At 39.3% G+C, this 14260-nt stretch overlaps 1 protein-coding gene across 1 annotated transcript in view; it reads left to right on the forward strand.

The window, feature by feature from the left end:
- Nucleotides 1-14260, forward strand: part of LOC140486282 (solute carrier family 22 member 15-like) — a 75493-nt gene that overhangs the window by 24037 nt on the left and 37196 nt on the right. Inside the window, exons 4-5 of the mRNA XM_072585204.1 lie at nt 2155-2319; nt 6189-6318. Coding sequence (XP_072441305.1) covers nt 2155-2319; nt 6189-6318 — 295 coding nt within the window. The remainder of the gene's footprint in view (nt 1-2154; nt 2320-6188; nt 6319-14260) is intronic.

Genomic DNA, 14260 nt, shown 5'->3' on the forward strand with positions numbered 1-14260 from the left:
TGGTCTAAACTTTGCTCAGGGGCAGTTGGGATGTGTACTTTCAGTTTCTATGTTAAGTTATACCAAAGGATGGGTGGAGTGCATATCTTTTTTTCTTTAAAATTTTCTTTGTTCACATTGTTATATCATGGTATATTTGTTCTTTTCTGCTTATATTTGTGGTGTGGCTATAGCTAGGAGGAGAGAAAATTATTGGGATGGCAGATGCCAACTTACGGGCAATTTATGCCTGGTTCAGGTATTTAAATGTCCTGACTGCAGTAATGCCAGCGGGATGGGAAGTTGGGTTTCGGGATGTGTAGATGCCTGCTTTGGGGCAGAGGGGGAGTTCCCCTATTCATCACCATTGGCACTTTACATGTTGGGGTTTTTTTTTGGTTTTTGTTGTATATAGTCGTTGGTAGCCTGTAGGTTTGTTTACTGTCGTAGTTTTAGTTTATGTAGTTTTTATGTGTGATGGATCTTGCAACACTAAGGCTTGGCGATTTGTAATTCAAGTTCCTCCTCTCTGGAATCTAAATGTTACTGCAGAAGGTTATGACTAATGACTTGATTAAAGGTGTACCTGGAAAATCAAGGGATTCACTCACCAATTAAGAGGAAAAAGGTACTCTTGAGTCTTAGAAAGGAAAAGTTGGATATTGCTTTATTATAGGAGACACACTTAGATGATAGGGAGCATTTGAAACTACAGCAGAATGGCTTTGATCAGGTTTACTTTTCATCTTTTAATACCAGAAGTAGGGGATTGGTTATATTGATCAGTTAGCATGGAAATACGAGCAATCTAGCAGGGACCTCTTCTGTTTTTTTTTCAAGTTAGGGATTTTATTAAAAAAAAAGACTACACTTTTGACTGACTCCTACAAATCCGACCAGAGAGCAGGATACTCGGTGCTAAGAGTGCACTTTCTGTCAACACTTTAAATCATCTGAGGGGCTGCCCCCCAACTGATGAATTTGATCGACTCTGCAGGGTGTGGGAGAGAGAGCTAGGCGTTGAGGCCTCCTCAGAGGCATGGGAAGATATTTGGGAAAATGCAAGAAAGATATCGATTTGCAATAGGACCCATGTTGCAGTTGAAGATTCTCCACAAGGTCCACTTGGCTCCAGATAGTTTGTCAAAGTTTAAACCCAGGGGCATCTTCAACATGCCCCAGGTATAAAGTTAGTGCGGGCACTCTTACCCATTGTCTTTGGTCCTGTGGTAGGCTTCAAACATATTAGAGTGCTGTGGCAGGTACAATGGAGGGGATTTTGGGTAAAAAGTTGGTGAAGGACTTGATCTCTCCTCCTCTTGGCGGGGTCTGTATGTTCCCTGTAGATGCACATAAAAAAACTTCTCAACATCCTCACTTTCTATGCAAGAAAAAACATCTTGTTAGGTTGGATGTCTGAAAATCCCCTGGGCCTGTCGGGTTGGTGTAAGATTATTATGGAGCATATCCCTTTGGATTTTCTTATAAGTATGTTACACCATAAAACTGAGAATTTCTATAAGACATGATGGCCCTTTTTGCAATACCTGGACACAGATTTATCTGCCAACTAATAAGGGCTTTTATATAGCCGTAACGATTGTGCTTTGAGTCCAATATTCAGAGAGAGGAATCCGCAAATGTATGTGAAAATTAATGCTCTCGATACTTGAGAGTTAGCGTTTTGTGTTGCTGAACTGTATTATTATTATTATTATTATTATTATTATTATTAGTTTGTTGCTAGTTATTATTTATTTAGTTAAGTAGTTAATTGGGCCTTTTAAAATAATTTTATACATTTTGTACATGAGGGCAGTTTTGGTGTTCTTTCTTTGTATTATTTTGAATTGTATTGTTTTGTATTTGTTGTAATATTTAAAAATCTATTTTTCAATAGAATTTTTTTTTAAAAAGTTACTACCTCAGAACAATTTCCCAAAAATGCATATGGGGTACTTTAGTGGCTCTTGCACTCCCACTTTGATGGCAATTCTGTTTATTTACACCAGAAGTGGAGTGTTTATGATTACAGACAGTGTCAAAAAATTTCCAAATGATATTATCTTATATTTAAATGGTTAAGAGAATAGAATTGGTTTCCTTTATCCTAAAACTTGTAAATTATTAGACCTTTGTGTGAAATTACACTAAGATGATTTGTCATTTGCCTAGGTCTTTTTCTAGATATAATACTTGGAATTGTAAGTGGACTCACTCCTACCTATGACATCTTTGCGGTATCCCGTTTTGGTGTTGGCGTGATGAATGGAGGAATGTCATTGGTGTCCTTTGTTCTGCTCCAGGAATATGTGGCTGTTTCTTATTGGGCACTAACTGGTAAGATATCCATCTTGTTCCTTTTTAGGGCAATACATGATGAGGGAAGCATGTGTGTGCAACTATGTTTTTTTTTCTTGGAGCTTATTTCATTGGGATAGCAAGCACATGCTACTGAATGATCCATAATCCACAATGTCTGCTGCTAATTTAAATTTGCTACACACAGTATAGATCAATGAGAGTATTACAAGTAATGCATTACAAGTACAGTCTATTACATTTTGCCTCGATTTATGGCTCTCTAGGCAGTCTTCTTCAAATCCTAAGAACAGACCATGCAACCAGTTGATTCATACCCATGTTTATGCTCCTCACAAGCCTTGTCCAATTCATCTTAGCTTTTATTCATTCATGGAATGAGGGCTTCACTGGCTAGGCAGCATTTATTGCCCACCCTTAATTGCCCAAAGAGTGTGGTGAGAGTCAACCATGTTGCTGTGGGTCTGGAGTGACATGTATGTCAGACCAGGTAAGGATGGCAGTTTCCTTCCCTAAAGGGCATTTGTGGACCAGATGGGTTTTACCAATAACTGGCAAATTCAAGATTTTTATTGTTGAATTCAAATTCCACCATCTGCTGTGGAAAGATTCAAACACAGGTCCCCAGAACATTATCTGGATCTTTGGATTAACAATCCAGTGATAATACAATAGGCCATCACCTCCCTCTAGACCTATCAAAGTAATCTTCTGCTCCTTCCTTTCCACATATTTGTTCAGCATGCTTTAAACACATCTGTGCAGCTTGTGGTGGCCAACACCAAGCTTTGGTTAAAGAAGTAAAATAAAACAAAGAACTAGATATGCTGGAGCTCTGAAACAAATAAAACAGAAAATTACTGAAGAAACTCAACGGGTCTGGCAGCTTCTTGGAGAGAAATGAGAGTTAATGTTTTGAGTCCAGTGATCCTTCTTCAGAACTGGAAGCAACTGGGGAAAAGTGATATTTGTGCTGATTGGAGGGGGTTGGGGGAAATTAAAGGACTGAGCAATAGGTGGAGACAGATCCCACAGAGAGAGATAGACAGAGATATGTCATCAGGCAGATAAATTGTTGATTGTAAGCCAGGGAAGAAAAGCTAGAAAAATGATCATGGGAACTATAAGTAGTTGAAAATGGGTTGGCTACGTTAAAAGAAAGCTATTTCATAATAGGATCTGGGATTGTGAGGGTAGCCAACAGACATGGAAGGAGGTGTTTATGCTTTGAAATTGTAAAACTCAATGTTGAGTCCTGCAGGCTGCGAGTTATCCACCACCTTTTTTTTTTAACTTTTTCTTAACTGCTTCTTGTTCTGAAGAAGGGTCACAGACTTGAAACGATAACTCTGTTTTCTCTCCACAGATGCTGTCAGACTTGCTGCAACAATTTGTTTTCATTTGCTTGGTTAACGAAAGGACTTTTGAGTTTATTGTTGAATTTATTAGTGACTATCTTTTATTTAATGACCTCCACATTTGATCTCCCCCAGAAATGGAATCATCTTCTCTACACCTACTCTGTTAAACAATCTCATAATCTTAGTCTTTTCTAGAGAAAAGCACACTACATCCAATTTGTGGATCCTCTGAGGACGTAGTGCAGCGAACACAATGATTTCACTTTTTTAGCAGATCTGGAAAACTATGGCTATTTATCTTCAGTACGTTTTTCTTTCCCTTTGCTAATCTACCCACTCAACACATTATATTGTCTCTCCTTTTATGTTTAATAGATAAAAGTTACATGCTTGAAATCTATCTCAGCTTAGGTTTAGAAAAATTGTGAATGCTACTTATAGACTGCTTTTGAGACCAATTCTACTGTTTTTGTTAAATATGTTCAAGAAAATTTTCTTTATCGATATGTATATGGTTCTGCTAGAGAGGGGCAAAACCTGACCCTTTCTTGGGAAATAGGCAGAGCAAGTGACTGAAGTGTTAGTAGGGGAACACTTTTGGACTAGTGATCATAATAATATTATTAGTTTTTAAATAACTATGGAAAAAGATAAGTCTTCCATAAAAGTTAAGTTCTTATTTGGAGTAATGCAAATTTTAAGCATATGAAACAAGAACTTCCAAAAGTTGATTGGAGTAGACTGTTTGTGACAAGTGGGAGGCCTTCAACAGAGTGGTAACAAGAGTTCAGGAGCTTTATACTCCCATTAGAGTGAAAGGCAAGACCAGTAAGATTAGGGAACAATTGGATGAATAAACATATTGAAGTTCTATTCAAGAATTTAAAATAATCCTATATTAGATATTGACAGCTGGGATCAAGTGAGCCTCTTGAAGTGTATAAAGAATGTTGGGGCATTATTAAGAAAGAAATCAGGAAGGCAAAGAGGAGATATGAGGGAGCCTTGGCAGATAAAGTTAAAGATAATCCAAAACGATTCTACAAATACACCAAGAGCAAGGGAGCAACTAGAGAGAGTATAGCAGTTTATGTGAGGACATCATGTCTCTCAACCTTGATTCAGGATTTTTTAATGAAGTAACCAAAAAGATTGATGAAGGCTGAGCGGTAAACATCATTTACTTTAATATAACCGTTGACAAGGTTCCGCATAGTAAGCTGATTAGCAAAATTAGATCTCACAGAATTCAGGGTGAACTTGCCAATTGGATAGAAACTTTGTTAGGAGACAGAGGGTGATGGTGGAGGATTGTTTTTCAGAGTGGAGGATCTGCCCAGCAGTGTTCCACAGAGATTGGTACTGAGTCTACTTTTGTTTGTCATTTATGAAAATGATTTAGATGAGAATATAGGAGACATAATGATTAAGTTTGTAGATGACACCAAAATTGGTGGTATTGTTGATAGTGAAGAAGGTTATCTAAGATTAGAAAAAAGATCTTGATCAATTGGGGGAATGGGCTGAGGAGTGGCAGATGCAGTTTAATTTGGATAAATGTGAATTGGTGTACTTTGGTAAAATCAGTAAGAACAGGACTTATACAATTAATGGTAGGGCTATGGATAGTATTGTAGAACAGAGACCTGGGGATTCAGGTACGTAATTTCTTTAAAACTAGTGTCACTGGTTGACAGGGTAGGTAAGAAGGTGTTTAGCATGCTTGCCTTCATTGCTCAGACCTTTGACTTTAGGAGGTGGGATGCCATGTTGAGGTAATACAGGATGTTGGTGAGGCCTCTTCTTAATACTGTGTGCAATTCTGATTGTCTGGTTATAGATTATTAAACTGGAGAGTGTTCAAGCAAGGTTTACCAGAATGCAGCTGTGAATGGAGGGTTTGAGATACTAAAAAAACGATTGGACATACTGGGAGTTTTTCACTGGAGTAAAAGAAGTTGAGCGGTGACTTTACTGAGGTTTATTAGATCATGAGGGCATAGATAAGGTGAATGAAAAGGATCTTTCCCCTAGGTTAGGGTAGTTCAAATCGAAGGAGCATATTTTTAAGGTGAGAGGAGCAAGATTTAAAAAGAACATGAGGGGCAACAGTTTTACACAGAGTGGTTCATGTGTGAACTGCCAAAGGATGTAGTGATGGAATACCTGCACATGAACCACTCTGTGTTTTAAAAAAAAGTTACAATGTTTAAAAGACATTTGGATAAGTTCATGAGTAGGAAAGATTTGGAGGGATATACGCTAAATGGTGGAATTAGTTTAGTTTGACAACATGGTTGACAGGGACTGATGGACTGAAGAATCTGTTTCCAAGCTGTATGACGCTAAGACTCTAAGAGGCCTAGTAGACAAAGTTTAAGGAACAACGTAGAATGCTGAGCCTGAAGAAGTTACTTTTAGCTGAGACTAACATGGAAGTAATTAAGTGGCAATAAGACCAAGTAGTGATTACAAATTAAATATTGTTGAATTGATGTGAAATTTAAATTACTTTCATCTTTCTAGGGTCACTACAGAGTCTTTCATTTGCTGCTGGAATTTCTCTCTATGCCCTGCTTGGATACTTTATTCGACCATGGCGGATTTTGGCCATTGTGATCAATATTGAGGGCATACTCATTCTGCTCCCATCTTTGTAAGTTGGAGATTCTATATGCCCTAGAGGAAAATATAAATGGAAAACAGTAATTTTCTGGTTCAAGAGGAACATCTTGTTTCTGGATGCTGCTTTATGAGCTACTGAACATTAGAAACTTTGGGATTTTTTTTCTTGTTAATGAATAACAATTTCTACTTGTTTTTAAATCTTACTATATTTAAAAATAATATTACAAGTAACTTTTTGAAATTCCAATCTCTTTTTCAGTATTAGGGCAAGTCTTCATATTAAATAAACTTTCTATTTTGTAAGACCATAGAACATAATTTAAAGTTAAGGGTAGGAGAGGCTTTGAGGAAAAGGTGTTTCATCCACAGGGTGGTGGGAATCTAGAATGTATATCCTGGGAAGATGGCAGAGAAGAAAACCTCACAAAGATTAAAAGGTACACGGAGGGGCACTTGAGATGTCAAGGCTCTGTGCCAACTGCTGGAAAGTAGAATTAGTGTAGGTAGGTTAGTGTAGATTCAATGAACTGAAGGGCCTCTTCTGTGCTCTATGACTCGTATGATTTATGTGCAAAAGTAGATCATCCAGCTCATTGTGTCTGTGCCACCATTCAAGGAGACCATGTTTGCTTGGATAATCCTCAGTTCCACTTCCCTATCTTTCCCCAGTAACCTTGATTCCCTTCCTGATTAAAAATCTGTCTATCTCAGCCTTGAATATATTTAATGACCACTCTCAATATTTCTCTGTGATAAAGAGTTCCACAGCTTCAAACCGTCTGAAACGAGAAACTCCTCCTCATCTCTGTCTTAGATGTGTGATCCCTTATTTTGAGATTATATCGCCTGGTCCTCAAATCTCCAAAAGAGCAAACAACCTTTTGAGTAGCTACCCTGTCATGCACCCTATCAACATTTCTGAAAAACTCTAAACCAGAAGTAATTTTGTTTATTTGAAAAGTTGTCTTATAAGTGACCTGAAACAAAACAATCGAATTTGTTCAAATTCAAAAAGTATATTTCAACTTAAATCTCAACAGATACTATTTTAAGTAGTATTAGTCATATTTGATATTGATTTTAAGTTATTATGGAGTAGATTCTCCTTGTTCTCTCCATCACCATGTCCGAATCGCATGTTTCATCTACCTGAAACATTAATCTTGCCCTAGGTGTTTGTAGTTGACCCATTTATCTATATTGTAATTATGTATCAGCTACATACCACTAGTTAAAATTTAATTTAAGATTGGCTCTAATTCATCATGTGATTGTATTCTTGCAAATTTGGATGTACAGATGACTTGCCTCCATCACCCAAGCCTCACTCACATTTGTCTTCCTTAGCTTCAAAAAGCTATTATGAAGTCACCCCTGTCTGAGCTGAGAAATTATAAAGTTTGCTCAGAAGCTCACCATATAACTTATTAATTTGTTTTTCTTTGCCTTCATGGCTTTTCACCATTATTGGTTGAAGAGATATTTCTATAGTTATTATCAGAATTTATGATACTAAAAATATTTTCAGACAGGACAAAGACTTTGTTTCACCTAGCAAACCTGTCTACATAATTCTGTCAGCACATTTCTAATACTTCTGAGTCCTGTTTTTTAACAAGAACTTGTCTTGTTCCTCCTTAAGTCTGACTTGCTCTACATCAATGGCAGAGGTTTTCCATATAAATATCATCCTGTTAGCTTGTGAAAAATATAGCCTTCTTGGTGTTCCTTTCTTTGTCCTTAGTTTCCTCAGTATTTTATTTAAACATTTAATTAAGTGTTTGAATGTTGCGTCACAGAGAGGGTGGTTAAGAATGTGTTTAGCACACTTGTTTTCATTGCTCAAACCATTGAATATGGAAGTTGGGACATCAGGTTGAGGTTGTACAGGATGTTTGTGAGGCTACTTGTGGAGTACTGTGTACAGTTCTGATTGCCCTACTGTAGGGAGGATGTTTTTAAATTGGAGAAGGTTCAGAAAAGATTTACCAGGATGTTGCCAGCACTGGAGAGTTTGGGTTATAAGGAGAGGTTGGAAAGGCTGGGGACTTTTTTCACTGGTGCATAGGAGGTTGAGGGGTGACTTTATAGAGATTTATAAAATCATGAGTGGCATAGATAAGGTGAATAGCAAAGATCTTTTCCTAGGGTGGGGGCAAGTTCAAAACTACAGAGCATAATTTTAAGGTGAGTGTTGAAAGATTTAGGAGACACCTGAGGGGCAACGTTTTCACACAGAGGGTGATTCAAATGTGGAATGGACTGCCAGAGAAATGGTAAATGCAGATACAGTACAATATTTAAAAGACATTTGGGCAGATACATAAATAGGGAAGGTTTAAAGGGATATGATCCAAATGCAGGCAGGTGGGACTAGTTTAGATTGGGAAACTTGGCCAGCATGGATAGGTTGGACCAAAGGATCTTTTTCTGTGCTGTATGAGTCTTTGACTGTATAAGAGAGGAAAGATCCAAGCAGTAAACTTTTCATCATTCATGATTTTTGAAACTTCTGTGATTAACTGTGTATCTGATCTCCATGCCTATCTCTAGTAGGAGAATACTCTATTTGAAACACAGAGACTCCTATAGCTGCAGTACTCCAATGTTGTCTTATCAGGGTTGAATATAGGTTTGAAATTACTTTTCTGGATTTAAATGTCCAGACAATATCCATGGCAGTCTATCCCAAGATTCTGTTTGGTTTTATTTTAGCAGATAGGAAGATTGTGTTGTTTATTTTGGTGATTTGACCATGCCAACCCTGAGATTCATCTTCTGATCCAATCCTTTAAATATAATCTCATTTAACACTTGACTCACGTTTGTTTATTGCATGCAAAATCCCATAATTTGTCTCTCAGTAGTTTGGAATCTTATTCTGTGAACACTAGTTAGTATGATTATATTTTAAGAACTGTATTTTAAAACTGCACATAAAACTTCCTTAAACTCTTGTTCACCTGCTTATTAGTGACTTGTAACCTCCCTTACTATTAGAATCTCTTATTCCTTTTAAATATATAAAGCTGTATTCAGCTTTCACCATCATCTTTTTTTTATTCATTCATGGCATGTGAGTGCCCTTGGCTGGGCCAGCACTTATTGCATATCCCGAGTTCCCCTCGTTAAAGTGGTATTGAACTTGAACCGCTGTAGTACATTTGGTATAGGTACTTGAGCAGTGCTATTCGCAATATGTTTCTATTTCAGAATAGCAAGGGGCTTAGAGGGGATCTTGCAGGTACTAGTGATCATGAGTTTGAAAGGTGCTGTCTAAGGAGCCTTGGTAAATTTTTGCACTACATCTCATAGTGCACATTGCTACTACTTCTTGGTGTGGTAGTGATTGTTAGAGTGAATGTTTGCAGATGTACCAATCAAGCCGGCATCTTTGTCCTCAATGATATCAAGGGTCTTGAGTGTTGTTGGAGCTGTATTCATCCAGGCAAGTGGGGAGTTATTTTTTTGCAGATGGTGGGAGGACAAGCTTTCGGGAGTCAGACTCATTGGAGGATTTAGTCTCTGGTCAAAAGCAAATCCAAGGATATTGATGGTTAGTGATTCAGTAGTGGTAATGGTGGTGGGGGTTGGAGATGGGACGTGGGGTGGGGGGGATGGTAGAAAGGTTTCTAAACCGTTCTAGTGAGAGTCACAAGACATGAGAAGACAAAATTCATGGTGATAATATTCTGCATGGCTGATGGATAAAATCAAAACCCGTGGTGATTTTTAAAAATACAACTATGCCAAAAATCCCTCCAGGATCTTTTGTCCCTATCCATAGTAGCATAACAATTGATGGATGGTGAGGGTGAAGTGAAGTTGTGGATTGATAATGGGTATAATTAATGACCTTGTGGCCTATGAACATAACATTGTTAGTGTGAGACATATTAAGACCACAAATACTAATGAAATTAAGAGACGGTCATGGAGAAAACTTACCTAAGTTACAGTTGTAACAGGTATTTAACATTTGTAATTCAGCCTTTAGATGTGTATCTTAGTAAGCCATTTCAAGGATCATGATCATACAGAATAGAATAGTTGGATAGTTGACAGAGATAAGACCAAAGAGTGGACGAACCTTGCTTGATGATTTTAATAATCTCGTCATCCAATTATCACATGTTAGTAATGCACAAACTGCCCAAAAACAAAAAAGGAATGAGAAACATCAAATTCAGTAGGTTGAAAGGAAGATGTTTTGTTTTGGAGGGAAGTTTCTGAAACTGAAACTGTCAAATCTGATTGAAAATAGATTCATGCGATGGTGCCTTAACCAAATAACTCTGAATGAATTTGGTGAACTCTTTGCCTCTGAAATCTGAAATAATTTGACAGCTTTGTAAATGCTTTCATTATTGTCAAAGAAATGATTGCAGAATGAGTTAACTAATTCAACAAAAAAGTTTATTTTCAATTCTGTAGCTATAATAGGTCAGAGGCTGGGATTCTGTGACAAATAACTCTCCTCCAGATTCTCTATAATCTATCAACTTTCTATCCACTACTTCAAACATTTATTCCCATCACCATTGCACAGTGGTTATAAAATGCCTGGTTAGATAAGTGATGGATTTGTAATGAAACTAAATGGGTACAAGAAATTCTAAATGGATGGGATCAGATTGCAATAGACATAACTTGCTCATTGATATTCAATTTTGGTTCCATCAGGGCAACTGAACGAATAACTATGATTCATTTATGGACATTCCAAATGTGAGATCAGAGTGTGTACCCTTGAAATAAAGGCTGCATTTGACTGAGTCTGACATAAAAGAACACTAGCAAAACTAGAGTGAATGGGAATCAGGGGAAAACTCTCCACTGATTGGAGTCATGCACAGCACAAAGGAAAATGGTTGTGATTACTGGAGGTCAGTCATCTCAGCTCCAAAACATCTCTATAGGAGTTCTTCAGCGGAGTATTCAAGGGCCAACCACCTTCAGCTACATCATTATGTTACAACTTGAGATGACATGCTGGTAACCAAGCCCTGTTATTCATAGGGTAATTACAAAAGACAAAAAAATTATCAGTGTACCTAAATCGCTAATTTTGCCTGTCTGATAGAACCAACTTAACAGAAAACAGACAAGGTTCCCGCACTTATCAAGAACTACTGTTTATTATAAATACAAAGGTTCTAACCACAGGTAAACATCTATGAATTCTACCTATATAACTGTAACCCCCTTCTAAATCCACCACCCTCCCAGCCCAAATAAACAGATCAGACAAGAAAACATCAGTGTTCTGGATGGAGGCAAAAACATACTGATGAAAGAGCTCAGTTGCACCTCCGGGATAGATGGAGTGCACATTCCAGCTCCCTGCCCCCAGCCAGGCCCACCAAATCATTCAGTTCTCTAATTTACTTATGAACACAATTACAGGGCTGTACTTTTAAATTCTGACATGCAAACATTTCCTTGTATGTACGAAAGGCTATTTTCTGGTGTCCTGCATTTTGTTCCAGATTGAGTACAAATTGATTTACAAACATATTCAAGAACAGAGCTCATTTGCAACTCTGGTTTTGCCTGTAATTAAAATACTAGGTGAAAGTGAGGACTGCAGATGTTGGAGATTAGAGTCGAGCGTGTGGTGCTGGCAAAGCACAGCAGGTCAGACAGCATCTAAGGAGCAGGAGAGTCGATGTTTCAGGCAAAAGCCCTTCATCAGGAATGAGGCTGTGAGCCAAGGTGGTGGTGACATAAATGGGAGGGTGTGGGGCTGGGGGTAGGTAGATGGAGGTGGGGGTAATGGTGATAGTTTAGAGGGGAGGGTGGAGTGGATAGGTGGGAAGGAAGATGGACAGGTCATGAGGGTGATGCTGATGTGGAAGGAGCCCCAGCTGTGCCTGTCTTTGTTGGTTACAGTCCATCTTCCTTAGCTACACCAGCACTATTCACCACGTTTTACTCCGCTACATTGATGACTGCATCAGAGCCACCTCGTGCTCCCATGAGGAGGTTGAACAGTTCATCAACTTCACCAAAACATCCACCCTGACCTTAAATTCACCTGGACTATCTCAAACACCTCCCTCCCCTTCCTGGATCTGTCTATCTCCATCAATAGTGACCAACTCAACACTGACATCTTCTACAAACCCACTAACTCCCACGGCTACCTGACTACGCCTCCTGTTACCCTGTCTTCTGTAAAAGTGCTATCCCTAATTCCCAATTCATCTACCTCTGTTGCATCTGCTCCCAGGAGGACCTGTTCCACGACAGAACACACCAGGTGGCCTCCTTCTTTAAAGACTGCAATTTCACCTCCCACGTGGTTGATGATGCCCTCCAATGCATCTCATCCACTTTCCGCACCTCCGACCCCAAACCTCACCCCCCAACTACAACAAGGACAGAACACCCTGGGCCTCACCTACTACCCCACCAACCTCCGTATACATCACATCATCCTCCGCCATTTTCACCAACTACAAATGGACCCCACCACCAGAGACACATTTCCCTCCCCACCCCATCCACTTTCCGTGAAGACTACCTCATCAGGTCCACGGCCAACACAAACCCACTGTCCCCTCCCGGCATCTTCCCTTGCCACTGCAGGAATTGCAAAACCTGCACCCACACCTTCCCCCTCACCTCAGTCCAAGGCGGCAAAGGAGCCTTCCACATCCATCAAAGTTTCATCTGCACTTCCACACGTGTCATTTACTGTATCCATTGCTCCAGATGCAGTCATCTCTACGTTGGGGAGACAGGACACCTACTTGTACAGCACTTCAGAGACCATCTCCAGGACACCTGCACCAACCAACCCCAATGGTCTGTGACCGAACACTTCAACTCCCCCTCCCACTCCGCCAAGAACGTGCAGGTCCTGGGCCTCCTCCACCGCCACTCCCTAACCACCCAATGCCTGAAGGAAGAACCCCTCTGCCTCGAGACCCTCCAAACCCCTGGCATCAATGTGGATTTCACCAGTTTCCTCATTTCTCCCCTCCCTACCTTATCCCAGATCCAACCTTCCATCTCAGCACTGCCCTCATGACCCGTCTTACCTTTCCATCTTTCTTCCATCTTCCTATCCACTCCATCTTCCCCTCTGACCTATCACCATTACCTCCACTTCCATCTAATTATTGCACACTCAGCTACCTGCGCCCCCTGCCCCACCCCCTCCCATTTATCTCACCGCCCTCTTACCTTTGAGAAAGTAATAATCCATATGATGTTACTATACTGCTGTATTACTTACTATATTGACAAAAGTTGAGCATAAGCAAATGACATTTGATTCTCCAGAGTTTTTTTTTCAGGGGAGTGGCCCTTTGGCACTGAGCATAAAAGAAAATAAAAATCCTCAACCATAACATAGATTCATAGATACCAAAAAAGGTTATGACTACATTTTGCACTGAATATATGTTTTATGGGAAACCTATCTTGTAATTACAGCCATAAACTTTGGTGTTATTCTGGACAAAACTGGAATAGCATCTTGTAAGCAAGATTTTGTCTAATAGCATTTTTCAGCTTTCTGCTGTAATATATGAATGCAAGAAATATCTTAACTACATAATTCATATATTCATATATAAATAGAATCATAGAACCGCCACAGTGCAGAAAGAAACCATTTGGCACATCATGTCTGTGCTGAACCTCTGAGGAGCATTCCACTGTCAACCCATATTTACCATCGCTAACCCACCTCGCCTGCAAATTCCTGGACACCACATAGCAATTTAGCATGGCCAGTCTTCCTAACCTGCATATCTTAGGACAGTGGGAGAAAACAGGTGCACCTGAAGGAAACCCACACAGACACAGGAAGAATATGCAAACTCCACACAGACAATTGCCCAAGGTTGGAATTGAACCTGGGTAAAAGCAAATTGCTGCGGATGCTGAAATCTGAAATCAAAGCTTTGACCAAGGGTCAGTTAGACTGAAAATGTCAGCCCTTTTCTCTCCTTACAGAT

Source organism: Chiloscyllium punctatum, chromosome 15, assembly GCF_047496795.1.
Source record: "Chiloscyllium punctatum isolate Juve2018m chromosome 15, sChiPun1.3, whole genome shotgun sequence".
Classification (NCBI taxonomy): domain Eukaryota; kingdom Metazoa; phylum Chordata; class Chondrichthyes; order Orectolobiformes; family Hemiscylliidae; genus Chiloscyllium; species Chiloscyllium punctatum.